The sequence below is a fragment of the Equus asinus genome, chromosome 1 (assembly GCF_041296235.1).
Source record: "Equus asinus isolate D_3611 breed Donkey chromosome 1, EquAss-T2T_v2, whole genome shotgun sequence".
In the NCBI taxonomy this organism is placed as follows: Eukaryota; Metazoa; Chordata; class Mammalia; order Perissodactyla; family Equidae; genus Equus; species Equus asinus.
The window spans coordinates 178,204,977-178,225,052 of NC_091790.1; the positions used below are offsets into that span (position 1 = coordinate 178,204,977).

Genomic DNA, 20,076 nt, shown 5'->3' on the forward strand with positions numbered 1-20,076 from the left:
GAAAGTAGAGGAGGGAATAATAAAACTAAAGACAAAATTTAATGAAATGGTTGACTATAAAAGGGGGCACACAAGGCAAATTTTAGGGTGATGGAATGCTTCTGTATGGCACTAGGGTGGTGAATATACGACTCTATGTGTCAAAACCCACAAAACTAAGAATTGTACAGCTCAGAGAGTGAAATTACTGTATACAAACTTAAGGGAAAAAAATCCCATGGTATCAACTCAGATGGTGAGGATAGAATGCATATTTTGACAAGTGACTCTAACTGTATCATATGACAGAACCTTACTAAAGAGAGAGGGGGAGAAAAGCAGCTGTCCTTGAACTTTGGGAAAACAATGTTTTGACTGGAAACTATAAGGCTAATGACTAAAGGACCTGTACACAAACACTGTAATCTAGCTGGCAAATTTTGAAACTGCTTGACATGTATACCGGGGTTGAACAAATAAGGAAATGGATGGTGGACAGGGGAAGCCAGGTTTCTCACTGTTGGAGAGAGAAGTTACAGATAAGCAAGAACGGAAGGCTCACAAGAACTTTGTGGTACTGGACTAGAGTCGGAGACATCAGTATGAATTCATGGATTAGTATACGAATATATATTACCTAGCTCTGGCCACTGAGAGGGCCTGGAAACAATGATATCCTAGCAACAATGAGCATATCCATATCCCAATCTTGGTTTCTAAATACCATTCTCTAACAAAAGGAACCACGCCTCTTTGGAGAAATGGCTGATTCTAGGGCTGAGGCAGGGAAAATACAAGAGGAGCTCGGAGCATATTTCAGTACCAGAAAGTAAGAGAGTGCTCAAAACAACAACAAAAGGATAGAGCACATCAAAGGGAGTCAGTCTGAAAGAGCTCTCAATGGCCCAAGCTGGAACGATTTGAGCAACAAAATAAAGTAGTATTGGATTATAACCCAAAGTATAAAGTAACCACAGATGAATCCATACTGACATAAATAAATGGTCCACTAAATAAACAGGGGAGAAGAGACAAATCTTCCTCGCAGAGGAATTCCAAATATGTAGCTAGTCTTCCCTCCAGGAAGTGGTGTTTAATTCCCCTCTCCCCGTGAGTGTGAGCTGGAGTTAATGACTTCTTCCAAAGAATCGAGTACGGAGGAAGCAAAACATCATCTTTACAGTGGAAAAACCTGACAAATGCTACCTTAACCAAGTGACCAAAGTTATCAGGACCAGTGATGTCCAGTGATATCATATCCTCCCTGACAGGAAGAGATGAGAGGGTATTTCAACTCTTCAAAAACCTATAACCCCAGTCCAATCATGAAAATGTTAGATAAATCCAAATTGAGGGATGTCTGACAAAATACTTGACCAGTACTCCTCAAAACTGTCAAGGTCATGAAAAACAAAGACTGAGAATGCCACAGATCAGAGGAGACGTGACAACTAAACGCAATTTGGTATCCTGAGTTGGATCTTGGGACAGAAAAAAGGATATTTAAAAAAAAAAAAAGGACTGTGGAAATCCAAATAAGGACTGGTGGTTAATTAGTGGCAACCTGCCAATCTTGGTCCCTTAGTCTTGACAAACGTACCACGGTAATTTATGACAATCACATTAGAGAAAACTGAAATAAAGAAACTTCCTGTACTGTCTTTGAAATTTTTCTGTACACTTAAATTATTCTAAAATAAAAAGTTTATTTTTTAAAAATTTAATGAAATGGAAAACAAAGAAGCAATAGAGATCCACAAAGCCAAAAGTTGCTTCTTTGAAAAGACCAATAAAGTTTACAAACTTCTGGTAAGATGGATGAAGGGGGAAAAAGAGAGAAGAGATAAAAATCAACAATATTAGAATGAGAAAGGGGAGATGTCTGCAGAGAGAGCAAAAAGTATATAAAGAGAACAAATTTGAACAACTTAATATCAATACATTTGAAAACAGATGAAAATCACTATTTCCTGGAAAATCCTAACTTGACAAAACTCGCTCAGGAAATAAATGGAAAGATTGAGTAGTTCTTTAACTGCAAAATAAACTGATGCAATAAAATCTTTCCACATGTAAGTCCCCAAGCTCAGATAGTTTTAAAGACGAGTTACTGATAAACTTAAAAAAAGTCACACGAATCTTATACAGAACAAGCGGGAATGCTCCCCAACTCATTTTATATGGCTACAATAACCTGGATACCAAATCCCAGAAAAAACAGTATAAGAAAGGAAAAGAACAGGCCAATCTTGTGCATAAACAGAGATCTAAAAATCCCCAATGACTGGCAACAGTGATGGTAAATGGTACAGATGCACATATAGAGCTTTTGTTGTTGCTTGATTGTTACATAATAAGTTCTTAAAAAAAAACTTTAGTATGCTAGAAAACTACATGGAGACCCAACTCAAGTCCCCAAGCTCTTTTCCACACCTAACTCCAGATGCTAAGGCGGCTCTAAAGGTCCCAAGCTGAAGAAAAGCTACACCAGAGGAGGAGCTCCTGCTTCTGTCGGTTGTTAACCTGATCTGTATTCTAACACATACTGGAAAATCCCTTTGCCTTGTCTCTTCCTCACTGATTTACCTTCACTGGGCTCTTTTATATGCATTGTTTCAGAAGAATCCAGGAGTTTTTGCTGCGAATGAATAGTGTGGAGGGAAAGCAGGAAACTGATTAGGTGGCCTTAACAATTATCCCCCAGGTTATAGCCTGGCGACTGACTTACCTTAAACAACAGGGTCTTGGCTCCTACTTTGAGCTTTGTCTTTGTCACCGTCCCATTAGGCCCACAGTGTCTTGCAGCAACCTGAGGGGCTGAGGGAATAGGGTGAAGGGGAGATGCCAGAACCTCAGCATGGCTCCTCCTAATGATCATGGACAGTGATGACGTGAGGCAATTTCACAATGCTTTTCCAGTCTCATCTCCCTGCCTGAGTCTTGACTACAGTAGCCTGCTATAAGAATGACACCCACAGTTCACCTTTGCACTGTCAGTCTTCTATAGCACAACGCCCAAAAGCTTATTTAATTACTATACTGTATGTGTAATATCACCACTTGATATTTAAGCAATATTTTATCATTTACAAAGTGTTCACGTAACTTTATTTCACCTATTTAGACCCCACATCAGGTAAGCAGCGTTGATATTATTATTCACAATGAACAGATGGGAAACTGAGGCTCAGACAGGACCAATTGCTTAGAATGAAATAGCTCATAAGTGGAAGAGCTGGGACAAGAAGACAGATGTCCTGACCGCTAGCTCAGTGCTATTTCCAACATACTACGTCTCTGCCCCCACCGCTCACTTTCTGTTTTTGTCTGTCTTGTTTTGAAAGGCATGATTATCTTGCGTTAGTGTTGAACTCGAGGTTGGCTGGGTAGAGATGTTATTGTTGGGAAAGTTTGAGGCAAATGTGGAGTTGTATAGTTTCTCATAGAATCAAACAAGGACCCTCAGCATATATTTAAAAAGCCCTCACTGATAACTGTCCCTGCCACCTTTGCACATGTAGCACACAAGATGAAATTGCTCAGAATGGCCACAGTGTGTAAGGATAACCTTGCTTAGGACACTTGATATGGTTGCCCACCTGCCCCAGAAGTGAGTCTCTAGATTGACAATTGAGGTGACATTTGTACTTAATCTCTCTATATCATATATCAAAAACTAGAATTAAGACGTGGTAATGGAAATTCTTGATGTGCCTATTTGATGCCATTGTCTATGATTTTACTCAAAAATTTATCATTGTCTATAAAATTACAGGCAGGAAGTTGAGGCAGAATTTCTGAAGTGACAGGTAAGAGAAAATGTTATCACCTCTGAAGACGGAGGAATCGTGACACGATGATTTGACTGATGCCCTGGAAGGTGCCTACCACTCTGGGATATGATCTGGAATCCACAGAAAATAGGGATTACTGTATATACAAACTATAATCATATAGTGGTACTACTGTACCCTGTACTTGAAAGCTAGCACATCTGAGCTGGCCTTTGTCAGGTGTGTAGCAGCTGTAAGAGGCCCTACTAAACTGAAGAAGAGTCAGTGAACACATTGCATATCTTACATTAAACTGGGAGATGAAAGTCATCTTGTGTTGCTGCTTTAGTTTCTCCACCCTCGGCCTGACTTACAAAACCAAGGTGTATAACCACACGTATCAACCTAGAACTTTGCCCTATGACGCATTGTCTCGCGAAGTCTCTTTTCTCTTTCCTATCAGTCATCAGCGGCACTATCGCTGAGTGAGTGGCTGTGTTATTCACGGACCTGTGCGGCTATCATCCTGCAGGAGTGTGTCTGCTTCTGTCCTTGACTCACTTTTTTCTTTCTTCCTTTCTTTTTCTCTCTCTTCCTCAGTCTTAGTACCAGCCAGAGCCTTTTCTGTTTAACTCTATTCTTTTATTCCTGAAACACTCAGAGTGCTATTCAGAGACGTGTCGGCACAGAAGGAACCCACCTAGAGAGCTCAACGCAGGGTAAACAGGAGGATGTGCTCTCGGAAAAATTTCAGATCCAGACGGCACCGTTGTCCTTTGCTTCATTCAACAACAAAAGGCAATCTTTTTTCCTTTTGAATTGTTGACAGAGGTAGTTTAGGTAATGAGCAAAACGACACTCTGAATGTGTGTCTTGACAGATGTAAAAGTGATCATAAAGAGAGACTATGGCAAACATTGTAGAAAAGTCAGACTTGACATTGACAGTATTTTTAACAAACTAAATATCAACTGCATAAATATCAGATGCTGCAGAGCTGGATAAGAGAAGCTTATTTTCATAAGGGGAGGTTGCTGAAACCTGAATATTCTATTAGCAAAGAAATTAAGAGTATAATTAGATACACAGTGAAATATTTCCACTTAGCATGAGGTATTACAGCTCTAACTATCTATTTTTCATGTTTTTCCTCCTTTTACAATTTACATCCTTGTGGCTGGGCAACAAAGGGAAGCATATTAGAGTACTCAATACTGACACAGTATTTATAATTATCCAGCACCTTCATGTTAGTATTTCCCTTCTTTCATATGAGAACTCTGAGTTTCAGAAAGGTTAAGCGATTTGCCCAACATGGGTCAGTTGGCAAATTTCAGATTCAAGTAGAGTTCTTTTGCCTCTTTTTATTCTCTCATTGTGACAGTATGACATTTCTGAATGACTTCCGTTAGACTCTAAAAATTACAGGAAACATCATACCTTTCAGCTTATCCTGGATAATTTCTACCCTAAATTGAGGTTCAAATTTCCCCAAAACCTACATTTCTTCCTTTCTTTTTTCTTAAGCTACATGTGACCTACATGTGAAATCAGAAACTGACTCAAATTTCTACTCTAAAACACCACTCAGAGATACCTGAATATGTACATATTTTAACCAGGAAAATGGATTTAATGTGTAATATTAAGTGTAATATATGCATGAACATATGAACATACCTTACACTTTACAGTGTACCATTATAAAGAAAACAATAGTCTGACAGAATAAAAGTAACTATGGCAACCTATAGATTCAAATCAGGCTGCCTCCCAGGCAGTAACTTTCCATTAATGTGTGTCAAAACACATACATTTTGGGGGCATGTTAGCTGAATTCCCTACTTGATGTTCTCAATTTAATTTTACCTTTTTGTGTTGCTCTAAAATAAACTGATCATACAAATTCTTTGGGTTTACCTGTTTCACCACAACCTTCTTACTCTCTTGTACTTCTGAGTGCTGCCTAACATTGGGAGGCCTATCTTTTGATACCCATGGGTCAGGAGGAAGAAAGACAGAGCCAGGAGATAAGAGACAGGTTTAGCAAAAATAGTCCCTCACTTTAGCTATAAAAGATTAGCTATCCTGTCATCATTACTGTCACCCCCAGTCCCCCAGGTTTGCTGAGTGCAGAGGGCTTAGTTTGGGGTAAGATGACTACGATCTGCAACATTCTCCTAATTTCCAATAAGGCTGAGTTCCAGAATGAAGTGAAAGCCTGGACAGATTCTGAGACTAGGCTCAGCTTTATTTTATTGTGGGATGAGAAAAGGCAACAGTGGGGACTCCAACAACATTTGCTACGTACCTACAATATGCAAGACACTGTGTTAGGGTCTACAGAGGATAATAAGTGAATGAGTGGTAATTTTTGCCTTCAAAATATTATGCAGTAGAGTAGCAGCAGCTGTGTGTGTATTTTGTATACAATACACACAATAAAGTTCATAAGATATCTCCAGATACAAGGTTTGTAGTGTTTGAAAAAGTTAAAAGAAGTCTTCTTAGAGGAGTTTTGTGGTATGACTGTTAGAAACTTGGGAAAATGAGAAACATTACAGGGAGAATAATCAGCTTGTCTGGGGTAAAGGCTACATGGAGAAGAATCCTTGGACTGCAGACTGTGTAGACAGAATGAGACGGTAAAGGGAAAACCCTGATACTATAGCTTAGAATTCATTTTTAGTTTAATAATCAAATTAGAATCACTGAAGTTTTTTGAAAAAGAGTATGGTAAAATTTAATCTGTTAATTTTGAAGGTGATGGCTAGACTACTGTAGGGGAAAACAGCAAAAGAGAGATGAATATAGACAGGCAAGAAAAAGTGAAGGCTAGATTTAGGGTAGATGCAATGGAAACGGTAAAAAGAGGGAAATTTGAGCAGTATTATGAAGACAGAACATTGACAATGGCAACAAATTGGGGCTATGAGGTCAAAGAAAAATGAATGGGCCATTAATGGGAGTGACAATAACACAAATAATAAAGTCATTCATTCATTCATCAAATATTTACTGAAGACTTACTGTGTGCCAAGAGTGTGACTTTTTGCCAGGCACCCTATTAGGAGCTAAAAGAGGTACAGGAACAGGAGCTGGTTTGGGGAGAAGACAGATTTAATTTTATACACAGAGAGCTGGAAGAGCCAGCACAATATTCAAGCTGCTAATTGTTGACAGAGATCTGCAGTTTGGGAGAATAACTGGGTTGGGATTATCTGTATAAAGAGAGGTCACAGTTAAAGGTGTGGAAAGGAGTGAGGTCACTGAAGTAGAATTTTTCACTGAAGTAGAAAAATTCTCAGAAAGAGGAGAATACTTTTTCAAGAATAGATGTGAGAAAAAACACCATACTGCACTTGGGCTCTGGAGGAACAGGAACTGTTAGCAAAAAGATGGTCAAAAAAAAAGGAGAGCTGAGACAGCGCTGCATCAGGGAAGGTACGCTGAGTTTTAAGAAGCGCAGGGTCTTGGAAATTCCACAGCCTCAACTTTTCAATGAGAGTAAGGAAAGTGAAGCTGGAGGAGGGGCTATGAGATGAGGTCATCAGGCAATCAATCCATTTCAAGCAGCCTAATAGCAGATGAAGAGCTGGAAGCCACACAGGGGACTGGTGAGAGAAGTCTGCGTAGGAAGATAAGGAACACAATGGAAAGATGAGGAGAAGAGTGACAGGATAACAACACTTAAGACAATATAAACTACCAGTTAACATTTTTTTGAACACTCATGCCAGGCACTGTTCTAAGTGCTTGATATAGAATTTAATCTCTATCACTATTTAAGATTTATGATTTATTTAACAGAGACACCATTTTATGTCCTTCTTACAGAAGGGGAAGCACAGAGATAGAGACACAAGTAGATTAGAAGCTTGCCCTACCTCACACAGTAAATAAGCATTAATTGGAACCCAGGTGGTCTAACTTCAGAATCCCTTGACAACTCTGTTATGTTGTGAGGCTAGTTGTGAAGCTTAAACAGGTCTGAGGGAAGAAAAGAAATATAAAGAGGAAGAGATGGAGTAATGATTGCAGCAAGGTAAGAAGGGGATGGGATAAGGGGTACCTCATTTATGGGAGGAGCCCTAGCAAATGTTCCCTGGAACAGGATCAAGAGAAGAGAGGGAGAATGACATGGAGAGATTTCAAGCTCAGACGTACATAGTTGTAATCATTGCATTAGGTGAGTTTTTGCCCTTTTGGTAAGGCAAGAGGTGAGGTTAGAGGCTCAGAGTGCTAAAAGGAGATACTTGTTCCTAGACTGTAGATTAGGGAAGGGGCTGGGAGGAGACCCTACATAAACCCCATTATTTATCTTGCTTTGTCAATGAAGGCTTATTCCACAGTGGAAAAGCAAGGATCATCAGGTATACACAAACCTATCAACAAACCCTACCCAGACACACATACGCATTACAATACAAATACAGATGACACTTGAGCTGTGCAGACCCTCGTACGAGGTGGTACATAAGAACTAAAAGGCAACTTCAAATTTCATAGATACTCTCTCTCTCTCTCTCAAGTGGCTTTAATGGCAAAAAGAAACAAAGTGCAGCCCACCAGACTGATGTACATTTTTCCTTTGTGAGTTTTTTTTCTCTCTTGCAAGAAGTGTTTGCTATTTAAAATTTGTTACTAGGTGACATTTTTCTCTCTTCTCAAGTCAACCCTACACATTTCACTGCACGTTTGCAAGTAAAAATACCTGTTGCCGTGCACATGAGAGGCGCAGAATGCAAAGCTGTAATGGAGCAGGGTTGGGTCAATGACAGCACCATTTTCTGAATGTTCCATCAGTTCTGTAAGGTAGCAGAGATGCCTGTGACAGCCTCTCACACCGTAACGGGCACAGTACTCATCTAATACAAAGACTTGGCCAGGGCTAAACCAACCCTGCAAAAGAAAAAGAAAAGATTTTTTGCTGTACTAAGATCTGCTTTTCTGTAGGCACTATTAGGCATTATAAACAGAAGCTGCATTAAAGTGTCTTTTGACATTTTTTATTAGTGGTATGTTTCATGTTACTTTCAGAAGAGCTAATGTCATTGATTTTGGAACTGATTTGGATACTGGCAACCTAATACTCTCTGTCTTTATTGCCATAGCAAGGCACGGGCAACCTGTTCCTCGCTATTGTCATTCAAAATTAGTCAAATTTATTCACAATATTTACATTGCCAGTCACAAAGAATGGCATTCCAAAAAACTTCAGTCTCTATGTGAACCAATTAAAAAGAGAATGGTACAGCAAACACTATAATTGAAATTACCTGGTTACAAAAAGCATTCTATAAAATGAACAGAAAATTTCAGTAAGTCTAGCAGTGGTAAACATGTACTATACAGGTATTTAAATATTTGAGATATTGTTCTGTTTGTCTTTCTAGGACCAATATAACAAAGTTAATGTTTTATAGTAGAAGTTTCTGTTTTTCTTGAAATGAGATGTTGGGGGGTGGTGGGTGTGGATGTGTGAGTGTGAGTGTGGGTGTGTATGTGTGTGTGTGCATGCCAACTGAAACAGAAGGCAGCCTGCTTGGCTAACATCTGAGGACAGGGTTAGATAGAGCTGGTTTAGAAAATGTTTTCATGGATTATATGGATTTATATGGATTAATTTAAGAGAAAGAAGGGAGAATAGACAGTTTTAAAAGGGGCAGGATAATCATACAAGAGAAGGAAAAAATGGTGATAAATGTAGAAAGATGAACTACAGTAAAGAAGAGAAGGAAGAGGAGAAAAAAGCACACCAGAATACTTACTCTGGAGATGGGACAGGCAGTGTACTAGACATACCACACATAATCTATCTTTAATATTTAGAACCATCATGCACGGTAGTCATTATGATCTTTATGTTGCAAATATATAAGCTGAAGTTCAGAGAGGTTTACTGAGTTGCTCAAGACTACCCTGCAAATCAGTTGTTGAGCCATGATTTACACCCAGTCATCCTGCCTGCAAACGCTCTTTCTAATCACACCATGTTCACTACCCTCTAGGTGCAGTTGAAGACACACTGCAGTGTTCTCCTCAGACTCCATATGACAAGTGAGTCGCCCACATAAACAAAATGACTTTCCAAAATTCAGGTACCAGCCCCATTGAGTGGAATCCAAGAGGAAAGCATCCTTTAGTGATGTTCACTCTGTGTGTGCTTGTCCCTGGAAAGATATCAGGGTTTTGTGATGCTTTGTTTTACTCTCCACATAACTGTAAAGTTTGGGTTGGATCAAGCTTAAACTATACAATTACATTTTGAATGATAAGTACTTAATCAAGAGTCTACAAATGAATTAATGAGGCATCAGTGTGATCATGGCAACAAGCTGTTTCATTTCTTCCTCTCCTAGCTCAATGGCAATGAGCTGAGGGGACACCCTGTCTGAAAACTTACTTTAAAGAGAATATAACTTTATTGCATGCATCTACTATGTTCAGTAGTCAAGAGACTAAGTGTTGACAGAAATAGGCATATTCTGGCTGGAAAAATTCCAGAGGAACTGCCACTGACAATATAAATCCTTGGAAAGGCACTATGATTCCTAGGCTATAGTTTAATGCCCACATTCTAAGGAGCCAAGCTTTCCTTCTAAAAGTAAATTATACTTTGTATCCCAAATTTTGGCTGGTTTCAACACATACAAAGTAGCAGTTTAGTGACTCAATTTAATTCCTTTTCCTTTTTTAAGGAATTCAAATTATCTCCGAGGGTTAAATGAAACTACAGCTTTCCTCTATTATATACAGCCCCTGTCATATTGTTTATCCCACTGCTTCTTTGCCCTGTCACTTAAGTTGTCTTTCTAGAAACAAAAGAGAGAAATGAAAGATAGCAACATTTGGTGAGCAGAATCTAACCCTTAAAACGTCTGTACAGGTCTCAGTAGATCCTACCACAGAAGTTTTTTTAATCTTCATTAAACCCTTATATTTTCATTCAGCTTCTCCAGAGAGACTGATAAACCACAGTTCAGTGTCTGTTTGACTCTATTCCCGTGTCTATTGAGTGGCACAGCAGTGGTCTTCAAGTGTATAATTTTCAAATTGGGAAGCAATCGATTGGACTCCTTTATCCCTAACTCCAACTACAGTTATTAAAAGAGTCAGGAATAAAATGCCGCTTCATAACAAGTATTTCTCACTTATTCTAACCTATAGGGGACTAGACAGACAGACTTGTACTCACCAAGCAAGAATAGGAATCATTCAGTCTGTGATCCAAGGTCTGCCTCTGAAGTATTCTAAAAAGGAAGGCGTGGTCAAGCTTGCAAGGATTTGCAGAAATAAACTCATCCATACCATGTTTTTGAAAACGGTCTGCATCTGTAAATTCAGAAAAGCATGTATAATCCATTTATTTTTCTGGTTCAATAATGAGCAAACGCAGTTTTTTAAAAACACAAAACACATGCCTTGTGACAAGAGAAGACTTCTATCACATAAAATATGATGCCAAGAATTCTGTACATTAACATAGCTTGCAATTTTTTTGGAGCCTAAATACAAATGACAGAGAAAAATCTGCCAATCATTTGGAATGAGGAAATTCTATTTTCATTCAAAGCCACTTCAAATATCCATCACAGAAATAATTTCTTCCAACTTTAAGAAAAGCTGATGCATTTTAAGTATATATTACTGAAGGAACTGACTGGAAAAGAACCCACGTCTGTTCATAAAAAACACAATGATGGCTGGAAGCCTGCTTTCCAAATGGCAAACTAGGGCAGAAATGAACACACAAGCTTCAGCTGGATCACTTCCAGTCTTTTTTTGTATGGAGCTTTTAATGGGACCAACCTTAACGTAGAAATGGCAATGAATGCTCTCAAGCTTCAAGTTTAAGAGACATGAAAAAGGGAGCATCATGTTTGTGCAAATATGCAGACAAAGCATAACGTCCCAAATGGCACTTTCAATCAAAGGCCCAAATTCATTGTTCTTTACAGATTGCATCTTTCAACGCCTGTAGACCCTGCGGGTTTATCAAAAGGCAAGCTTTTATGATTGCTTTCATTAATGGTATGTTTTGTCAAAGTCTTCAATGTGAGTTATTTACTAAGAGTAGAGAGAAAAAGCCTCATGCCTCCCAAAAGGAGTGCTGGGGTGTTACTACATTAGCTCTGTTAGAAATGTAGTGCGTATTGGGCAAGTAATCCGTTATCAAGATGAAAGTGGACTCTCCTCACAATGGTAGAGCCAAGGCTCCATTGTCCCTTAAAATTCACAGATAGATCTCATTTCTGGTCATCACAAGAAGCAGAGTCCTAAATGCAAGCTAAATGTAGTTTTTAAAACCTATATGGTACAACACTAAAATTGCAAAGGAAAGGAGACAAAAGTTTATTGATTAAACCCAATTATAGAGTCAGGCTTATAATAAAACTCAATATTGATCTGTGGACATGATGCTAACATAATCAGTCACATTTAGATATTTAGCCCAGATCATATTGATCCATGTCAAGTTCAACTTTCAGCCATATTTGTGGATGGAAGAACTGTATAATTCAAGCTGAAGGGTCTTCAGAATCAGATTTTAAAAAAAAGAGAAACAAACTAATTTATATCTCACATCAATGACAGATATGAAATGGTGAACGCAGCAAGTAAGCAATGAATGGCCATTCATTGACGATGTGAGGTATGAGGTTATCATCCATGGAAAAGGTAGCATATGTAGTCCTCTACATTTAATAGCTACTTAACTGAATGATTAAAGACGTTACATGCAGTAAATGAGTATTAATTGGATGAACACTAAACTGCCTTCCCTGAACTGAGAAATGAGACAGTCTAAATTTTCTTGTATTTTATTCTTATGTCTGATAGTCTTTTAATATAAAGTTAAATATATGATAGTGTGAAATAATATCAAATGAGTAGGAAGCAGACTATTACAAAATGCAAGGCACATATATTATAAAACCAGAAGACTATTTTGTATCTTAAAGAATTTATCTTAGAATCTTCATTTCTTCATTTATCTGAGTAAAAAAATCTTTTAGTGTCACCTTATGAAATTAAATTACCAGTTTTATAAAACATCTGCTGAATTGTATTCATTATTTCTTTCACCAGAGAAGGTCATAACAAGGAGTTAAAAATAACGCCCATTAATGGCTTATCTGTTGAGAAAAGGACATGTAATAAATTTCAGAGAAAAAAATCCATAGTTGTCCTTTACTATAAAGGTTTGTAGAAGCAAATTCTTATTTTAAAACAATGGGTTAACAGTATTTAAATAAAATATACAAGTTTCTGAAGAAATGAGTCTAGGTTTCATTTCTACAATTAAATCATTTTCAAAAATGAATTTACTTTACGAAGCAGCTTCCTCATGAAATATAACTTTAAACCATATATTTACTAATGTGACAAGCCTTTCTGAATCACACACATAAATGGAAAATTACTTTTCTAACAATTACCATTAGTGATAAAAATACTGTAATATTCATGGTAAGCAATTTAAGTCACAAAACTCCACATTGACAATGGAAAAACATACAGGTAAGTAAACCCACTAAAGATTTTATTTAAAAAAACCCCCCGAAACCTACAATCTCTCTGGGGCTATAATTCTATGAAAGTAAAATGTACTCTTTGAGGTTATCCCACCTTCAAAACACAAGCTGTTAAGAGCAAGCATCTCTATTCTGTTCTTCCTATGTGTGACAACCACAATTCAAAATATTTTATGCAAATACACTTCACCATGTACCATTATGCCATTAGTTTCCATGAATTTATGAGGAAATAAAAATAAATTGAAAAGGCAACAGTTTTGATCTATGTGAGAAATCTTGACTTAAAATTCTCTCATGAAATAAAATAACAGGCAATCAGCTACCATTAAAATAATACCTAGTTTCTTATTTTCATAAAAGAACATTTTCATATAATTTTCTCTGAGGATAACATACCTACATTTAACTCGAAGGAAACACAGAGATATCATCTGGATCAAATGGAAAACGTGCTTTCAAATCAATATCATAGCCAAATCCAAGGCTGGGAGACTTGCTTTAAAATTGGGTTACACTGGATTATCTTCAATTAAAGTTTATTTTAACACAAAATTATGGTGACTAGTTTTAAAAATTATTCACGACACTAATCAAATGTTCACTGATAATGACAAATTTCAGTTCAGTATGTCTTCCAAAACATAAGAAAATTATCAATGTACTGCAAACTGTCATAAATTCTGATGAGTGACCTATGGACTAACTACAGATGTGGGACATGGTAATTGAGGATACTGATGGGGAGAGTTTCTATGGTAACAGTTGGATATACACTTCAGCATCTTTAGGTGGTATTGTCCCCAGGTGTAGTAAAAGTGGATGGAATAAAACCCAAATTGAGAAAGATTACTATTTGCTATACATGTAAGGTACTAAAGGCTTTATTCAAATAGAACCTGAAAATTTAAAAATTTCATTAGGGTAACAGCTGTTGAAATCAAGAGAAAAGAATAAGAAGGCTGACAGTATCAATTTAAACAGTCAACACTGACTTGGAAACAATGGGAAGACTATCAGTAAGCTGGTAGGCCCCACTGCGGTGGGGAGGCCATGTGGTAGGCACTAACCACAGCCAGCCCCTGTGTGCTCAAGAACTCAAATTCCAGGAAAGGCATCTAAGTTAGAGTTCAAAACACAAGATGGGGAAAATATTTACCTGAAATATTTCTCCTTCCTTTGCAACTAATTTGAAAGATGCTGCATTCTGCATTTTTTGCTGCTCCTGGTTTTGTGAGCAATTAGGGATATAAAAGGCGAAGGGGAGGAAAAAGAGTTGGGGGAAAGAGCAAGGGGTCACTGAAGGAGAAGAGGAGGCCATTCATTAGCATTCTGAGACCATTCAGGTGTCCAGGCCTGGGACTCAAGTACCAAAAGGACCAAGAAGAGGGTGCTGCTAGCTAAGAGCTCATCCCCTCTTCTGCAAAACCCTGAGCTGAACTAAGCCTCAAATGAATCTTTTGAAATATAATAACTTGGTTTAAAATCGTCCTATGTTTAGATGTTTGCCTGTAGCTGCATTTACTGCTACCCACACCTGACTATAGTTTTCTTTTAGCTCAGACTCTCACTGAGTTTGAAAATTTACAGGAAGTTAAAAGTGGCACAGGGGCCGGCCTGGTGGCGCAGCGGTTAAGTTTGCATGTTCTGCTTCTTGGTGGCCCGGGGTTCGCCGGTTTGGATCCCGGGTGCGGACATGGCACCACTTGGCATGCTGTGCTGTGGCAGGTGTCCCACGTATAAAGTAGAGGAAGATGGGCATGGATGTTAGCTCAGGGCCAGTCTTCCTCAGCAAAAAGAGGAGGATTGGCGGTACTTAGCTCAGGGCTAATCTTCCTCAAAACCAAACAAACAAAAAGTGGCACAGAGCAGTACGTACCACCTCTCTTTTTATAGCACCCACATGCTGTTAATAGGAAGAGTTTAATGTTAAGATTTTACGTAGATCATCCTGGGTGGTATGTTCATATTTTATGTATGCATGTTTTATGCTGAAGACCAAAGAGAAACAGTTGATAAGATATATTAATTAGAAGTTTGTTCACACCTCTATTATTGACTCAATTTCTTAGCCTGATTTTGTTAAATTGATCAAAAACTGATGTATGGATGTACACATCTACCTTTCTGCGGCAAATAACACATACGCAATATTTTCACATGATGACAATTTTAATCAACACATACGGACCTAGAATCATGGGCAAAGTAAACCAGTATTCAGCATTTATTTGAAATAATATATTCAATGTAAAGTAAGACATACTTTACCAATGAAGTGTGCAATTTAACTTATTGGATCAATCAGGAAAAGCAGCATATAAAATTAAATACAAGCTTATACTCTGATTTAACGATTTAAAAGAAATTTGGCTTAAAATCAAAAAGAAGGTGACTTTTCTGGTTCATTTTTGACATTATTATCGAAGTCAACTAGTACCGTGTTGTACTACATAACATAAACATTGCACTATGTTGCATACATAAGGGAGAGAAAAATGAAAAACAACATGCTTCCATGGTATTCTGGTTGGAGACAGCAGAGAAGGACAGTGCAACCAAAGAATGTCTGTCAGTCAGGCCAAAGGCCGTGCATTGTTTGCAGCTAGAATTTCTACACATTCTGAGAGTCAAAGAAATAGGGAAGCAGAAGAGATTCACTTATCAGAGAAACCTGTAAATACATTATTTATATCCTAAAAAAGATAAGAAGGTGGTCTTCTAAGTTAGATTTCATAAACTTATTATTTCGTTCTAAATATCCCCTAAATGTTCAGTATGCTTAGTTTTAAAAACATGCTTTCTTCTTTTAACTTGTAAAATAGATACTTCAAAGAAAATTCAGGAAATAGAGGAAATGGGTAGCAACTAGTCTAATTAAAGTCATCCACTGTGAGCATTTTAGATATAATTCTATGTATATTTTTAAAATTGGGTTTTTTTTACACAATGAAAATAATACCACTGACATAATTTAGCAATTTTTACACTTAACAGTGAGCACTCTTTTTGCGTGCTATTGGAACACCTTCATAGCCATTATGCCCCCATAAATAGTAGAGATTAGGTTGTTTCTACTTTTCTGCTGTGGCAAAAATAGGTATTTCTGTTTCATAAATGGTAAAGTTAACCTAAATATTCTGGATTTGCCTAGAAAGTAGGAGACTGACATTGTAAACAAGATCATGATATTCCTTCAAAAATCGTAACATTACAAACATTTTAATACAATGAAGCAAAAAACCACCAAAATCATGAAAATACTTACCCTTAGCAGCTATAGGTCAGCAAAGAAATGAAAAACAAAGCATATTTAAATGGGTTAGGAATGTATTTATTTCTATACCTAGTCATTTTAATGATGTTATTTTCTTAGTTTCTACTAATGACTACAAGTTGTTCTTCCAAGAGATGATCAAGAAAGAAGAAAAGGGAATGCTATGGAAGTTAAGGAAGGAAGACAATACTAAGGGCAAATCTACTTTCTGGAGCAATCCAGTGGCATCTCTGATAGACATCACGGCCAGTATTCTCATTGAATATGGTAGGAACACATTGTTCTTCCTTGCTTTTTTTTCTTTTTTAAAGAAAGAAAGATAAAACAGCAGGGTCTGCTCTATAGAAAACTTTACTAAAATCCTGGAATAAAGAAAACTTCTGCTAACCCAATTGAAATAGTTTCGCATTTTAGAAGAAATTTAGCTTTTTTAGAACAAGTTAATAAGGGGCTAGAAAATTCAGTTACAATTAGCCTGATAACACTGCCTTGACAATGCATTGGTATCTAACGGTAGAAAGGCTTTGTTAGAAAGAGATTACCTGGCTATCTGAATCAAGTGATTATTAGACCCTTTATTAACTTTGTATCGTGTAGTCATGACCTTAATGTTCTAGGCCAGTGGTTCCTGACCACTTTCCTTGCCACTCTGTGCAAGATGGAGGACATCCATGAGCTTAGCACATTCTTTGGGTATTCCTTGCACTTAGGATGTTAAGAAAAAATACTGGAACACAAGTGAATGAGGAAGATATTTTCACAAAAATAATTTTCAAGTCACTGTAATTCAGTGGTTTTCAAACAGGTGTAATTCTTCCCCATCTACAACCCTGCCTCCTGGAACATTTGGCAATGTCTGGAGATATTTTTGGTTGTCAGACATGGGTTGTGGGGTTGCTACTGGCATCTATCTAGTGGGTAGAAGCCAAGGATGATGCTAAACATCCTGTAATATACAGGATAGCCCTCACTCCAACCCCTGAAACAAAGAGTTATCTGGTCCAGAATGTTAACAGTGCCAAGGTTGAGAAATCTTGCTTTAAGTTACAAAAAAAAAAAAAAAAAAAAAATCATTCTGCTTCTGGTCAGGATGGCATAAATGAAAAGAGATATACCCTCCTACCTGAAACAACTGAAAATTCAGAAAAAAATACATATAAAAAATAGTTGTCAAAACATTGGGCATCAGGAAACATAGGATAATGCTTCTTGAGAGAGGAGAAACAAATGAGATGAGCTTACAATTGCCCCAGGTTAATGCCAGGAGAAACTTTCAAAGCTGTGGCACAGGGAACAAGAACCCAGGAAGAGTTAGTGGTCTCTGCGTTGATGGAGCTGACAGCTCAGGAAAGCCAAGATGGCTCGAGTTTGCAGGGAAGCGTTCTCTTCCCTTGCCCTACCCACTTCTGTACTCAGTCGAATACTGAGCACCTCATGCATGTGAGGCAACTACTGGAGGCCAGGGAAAGAATCACTGTAAAGGATTAAAGGGGATAGTGCCCAAAACTCACACAGAACCTAGAAAATACTTGTTTCCAACAGCTAGAATATAAAACTTCAAAATTCATGGGTCATCAGTTAGAGTCCTTAAGAACAATCTTGGTCCAGAGTGGGGACAATTAATCCCAGACTAGACATTGTTTGGTCCCACCTGACAAAACTTAAGAGCAAAACCTGAAAGGAATGAATTCTTTCCATGTAACTTAACTGTGTCTCAGAATAAAGCTCAAGAACATTTTCCTGAAGAAAATTACGCCAAGGCACACCATAAGCAAACTGCTCAAAACCGGCACTGAAGAGAAAATCTGTAAAGCAGCTAGCGGAAAAAGGACACGTTATGTACAGAGGAACAAACAAAAATGTAGCACAGTTCTCATCAGGAAAAACAAAACAAAGCAACTCAGCAGAAAGTGGAGCAAAATCTTTAAAGCACTGAAAGAAAAATATCCTTCAAATGAAGGTAAAATAAAGAATTTTTCATATATAAAAAAGCTGAAAGAATTCATCATCATCAGACTTGCAGTACAAGAAGAGTCAAAGGAAGTCCTTTAAGAGAATGAAGAGTGCTGGAAATGGTAACTACATGGGTAAGGATAACATTTTCTCATGTTATTTAAATTTCCTTAAAAGGTAATTGACTGTTTAAGGCAATAACAGGAATGTATTATGGGATTTAAAACATATTTGGAAGTAAAATATATGAGAAGAACAGTAGAGTCCAGGAGGGGCGAAATGGGAGTACACTATCGTAAGGTTCATACACTATTCATGAAGTGATATAATATCACATGGAGGATTGTGATAAATTTAAAGGGGTATACTTTAAACCCTCAAGCAAAAAGGTGAGTGGAGTTGAGCTCATATTCCATCCTTAATTATTTGGCCTAAAGTGCCTTTGTTAAGATGCCCAGACATGACACTGAAGGGTGCTTAAAAAGAAGAGTAGTTATTTAATGCATGAAAAGTAGGAGAAGAGAATAATGCATGTCAAGATGTTACTCCCCTGGAGAAGAATCTTGAGAGTAAAAAGGTGTTTATTGAAAAGCCACAATTTGAGCTTAAAGTTATAGACAAATCGATTTATTACAGGAGAAATTAAAGAAGTTTTGCAAAGGAATATAACAAGTTAGAACATTTGGGTGAATGATTATTAAAGCTATGTTTGAAAATGTTTTTGTCATTTTACATAATTTGTTACTAATCACTTGTAAATTAAAATGAAAAATATAGTTCTTGATTTAAATTAGCATATGGAAAATGACATGAATATTAAGGTATTTAGAAAAAGTAAGCTTTTTTTTTTTTTATCAATCTATAATAGAAAATAGCCCTATTATCCTTCTGGATTATTAACTCTAGAAAGTGATGGTTGATCATTTTAGTATTCTGAAATCCTTTCAATGCCAATTGTTTTTGCAATACTTTTCCCACTTCTATAGGACACACAAGTTAAAATCACATTAAGTTAAATTTTCTTTTGAGAGGTTCTAGAGAATTTTCTTATACACTCTTGAGATTCCCAGAGATACCCAATGCTTGGCAAATTCAGGATCAGAAACCACAGGCTCGATTTACTCCAGATCTGTGGGAAAAATTAGATAACTGATTCTATGACTACTAATATGAATTATTTTTATTTAATTAGGTATCTGTTAATGATGTAAACTATAATACTGAACAAATTTGCCACAGATAATTTTATCTTATTAAGGTTATTAATTGATAATCAAATTATTTTTTAACAAAACTTACAAAGCTGAGCATCTGCATGGAGAGTTCCTCCTCTAGGATTCAGCTTCTGGGTTTGAATTGCAGGAATGGGTTTATATGATTGACCTGTGGCCCTGTACATGGCTTGAACCCATAATATTCTATCCTGTTCATCATCGCTGGCAAATATTACGGTGTCTCCTTCTTTAACAGCATTAAAGAACATCTGACCACCCTGAAGGCCTGTGGAGGGAGAAAGACATCGTTAGAAACTTACACAACTGGCGATTTGAATCTC

At 37.3% G+C, this 20,076-nt stretch overlaps 1 protein-coding gene across 10 annotated transcripts in view; it reads right to left on the bottom strand.

Annotated features, from left to right (window-relative positions):
* CADPS2 (calcium dependent secretion activator 2) overlaps positions 1 to 20,076 on the bottom strand; it is a 496,507-nt gene that overhangs the window by 135,618 nt on the left and 340,813 nt on the right. For all 10 annotated transcript variants that reach the window (XM_044759580.2, XM_044759476.2, XM_070512671.1 and 7 more), the window contains exons 11-13: positions 19,821 to 20,021; positions 10,951 to 11,087; positions 8,467 to 8,654 (exon numbers count right to left, since the gene is read on the bottom strand). In XM_044759580.2, the coding sequence (XP_044615515.1) occupies positions 8,467 to 8,654; positions 10,951 to 11,087; positions 19,821 to 20,021 (526 nt within the window). The remainder of the gene's footprint in view (positions 1 to 8,466; positions 8,655 to 10,950; positions 11,088 to 19,820; positions 20,022 to 20,076) is intronic.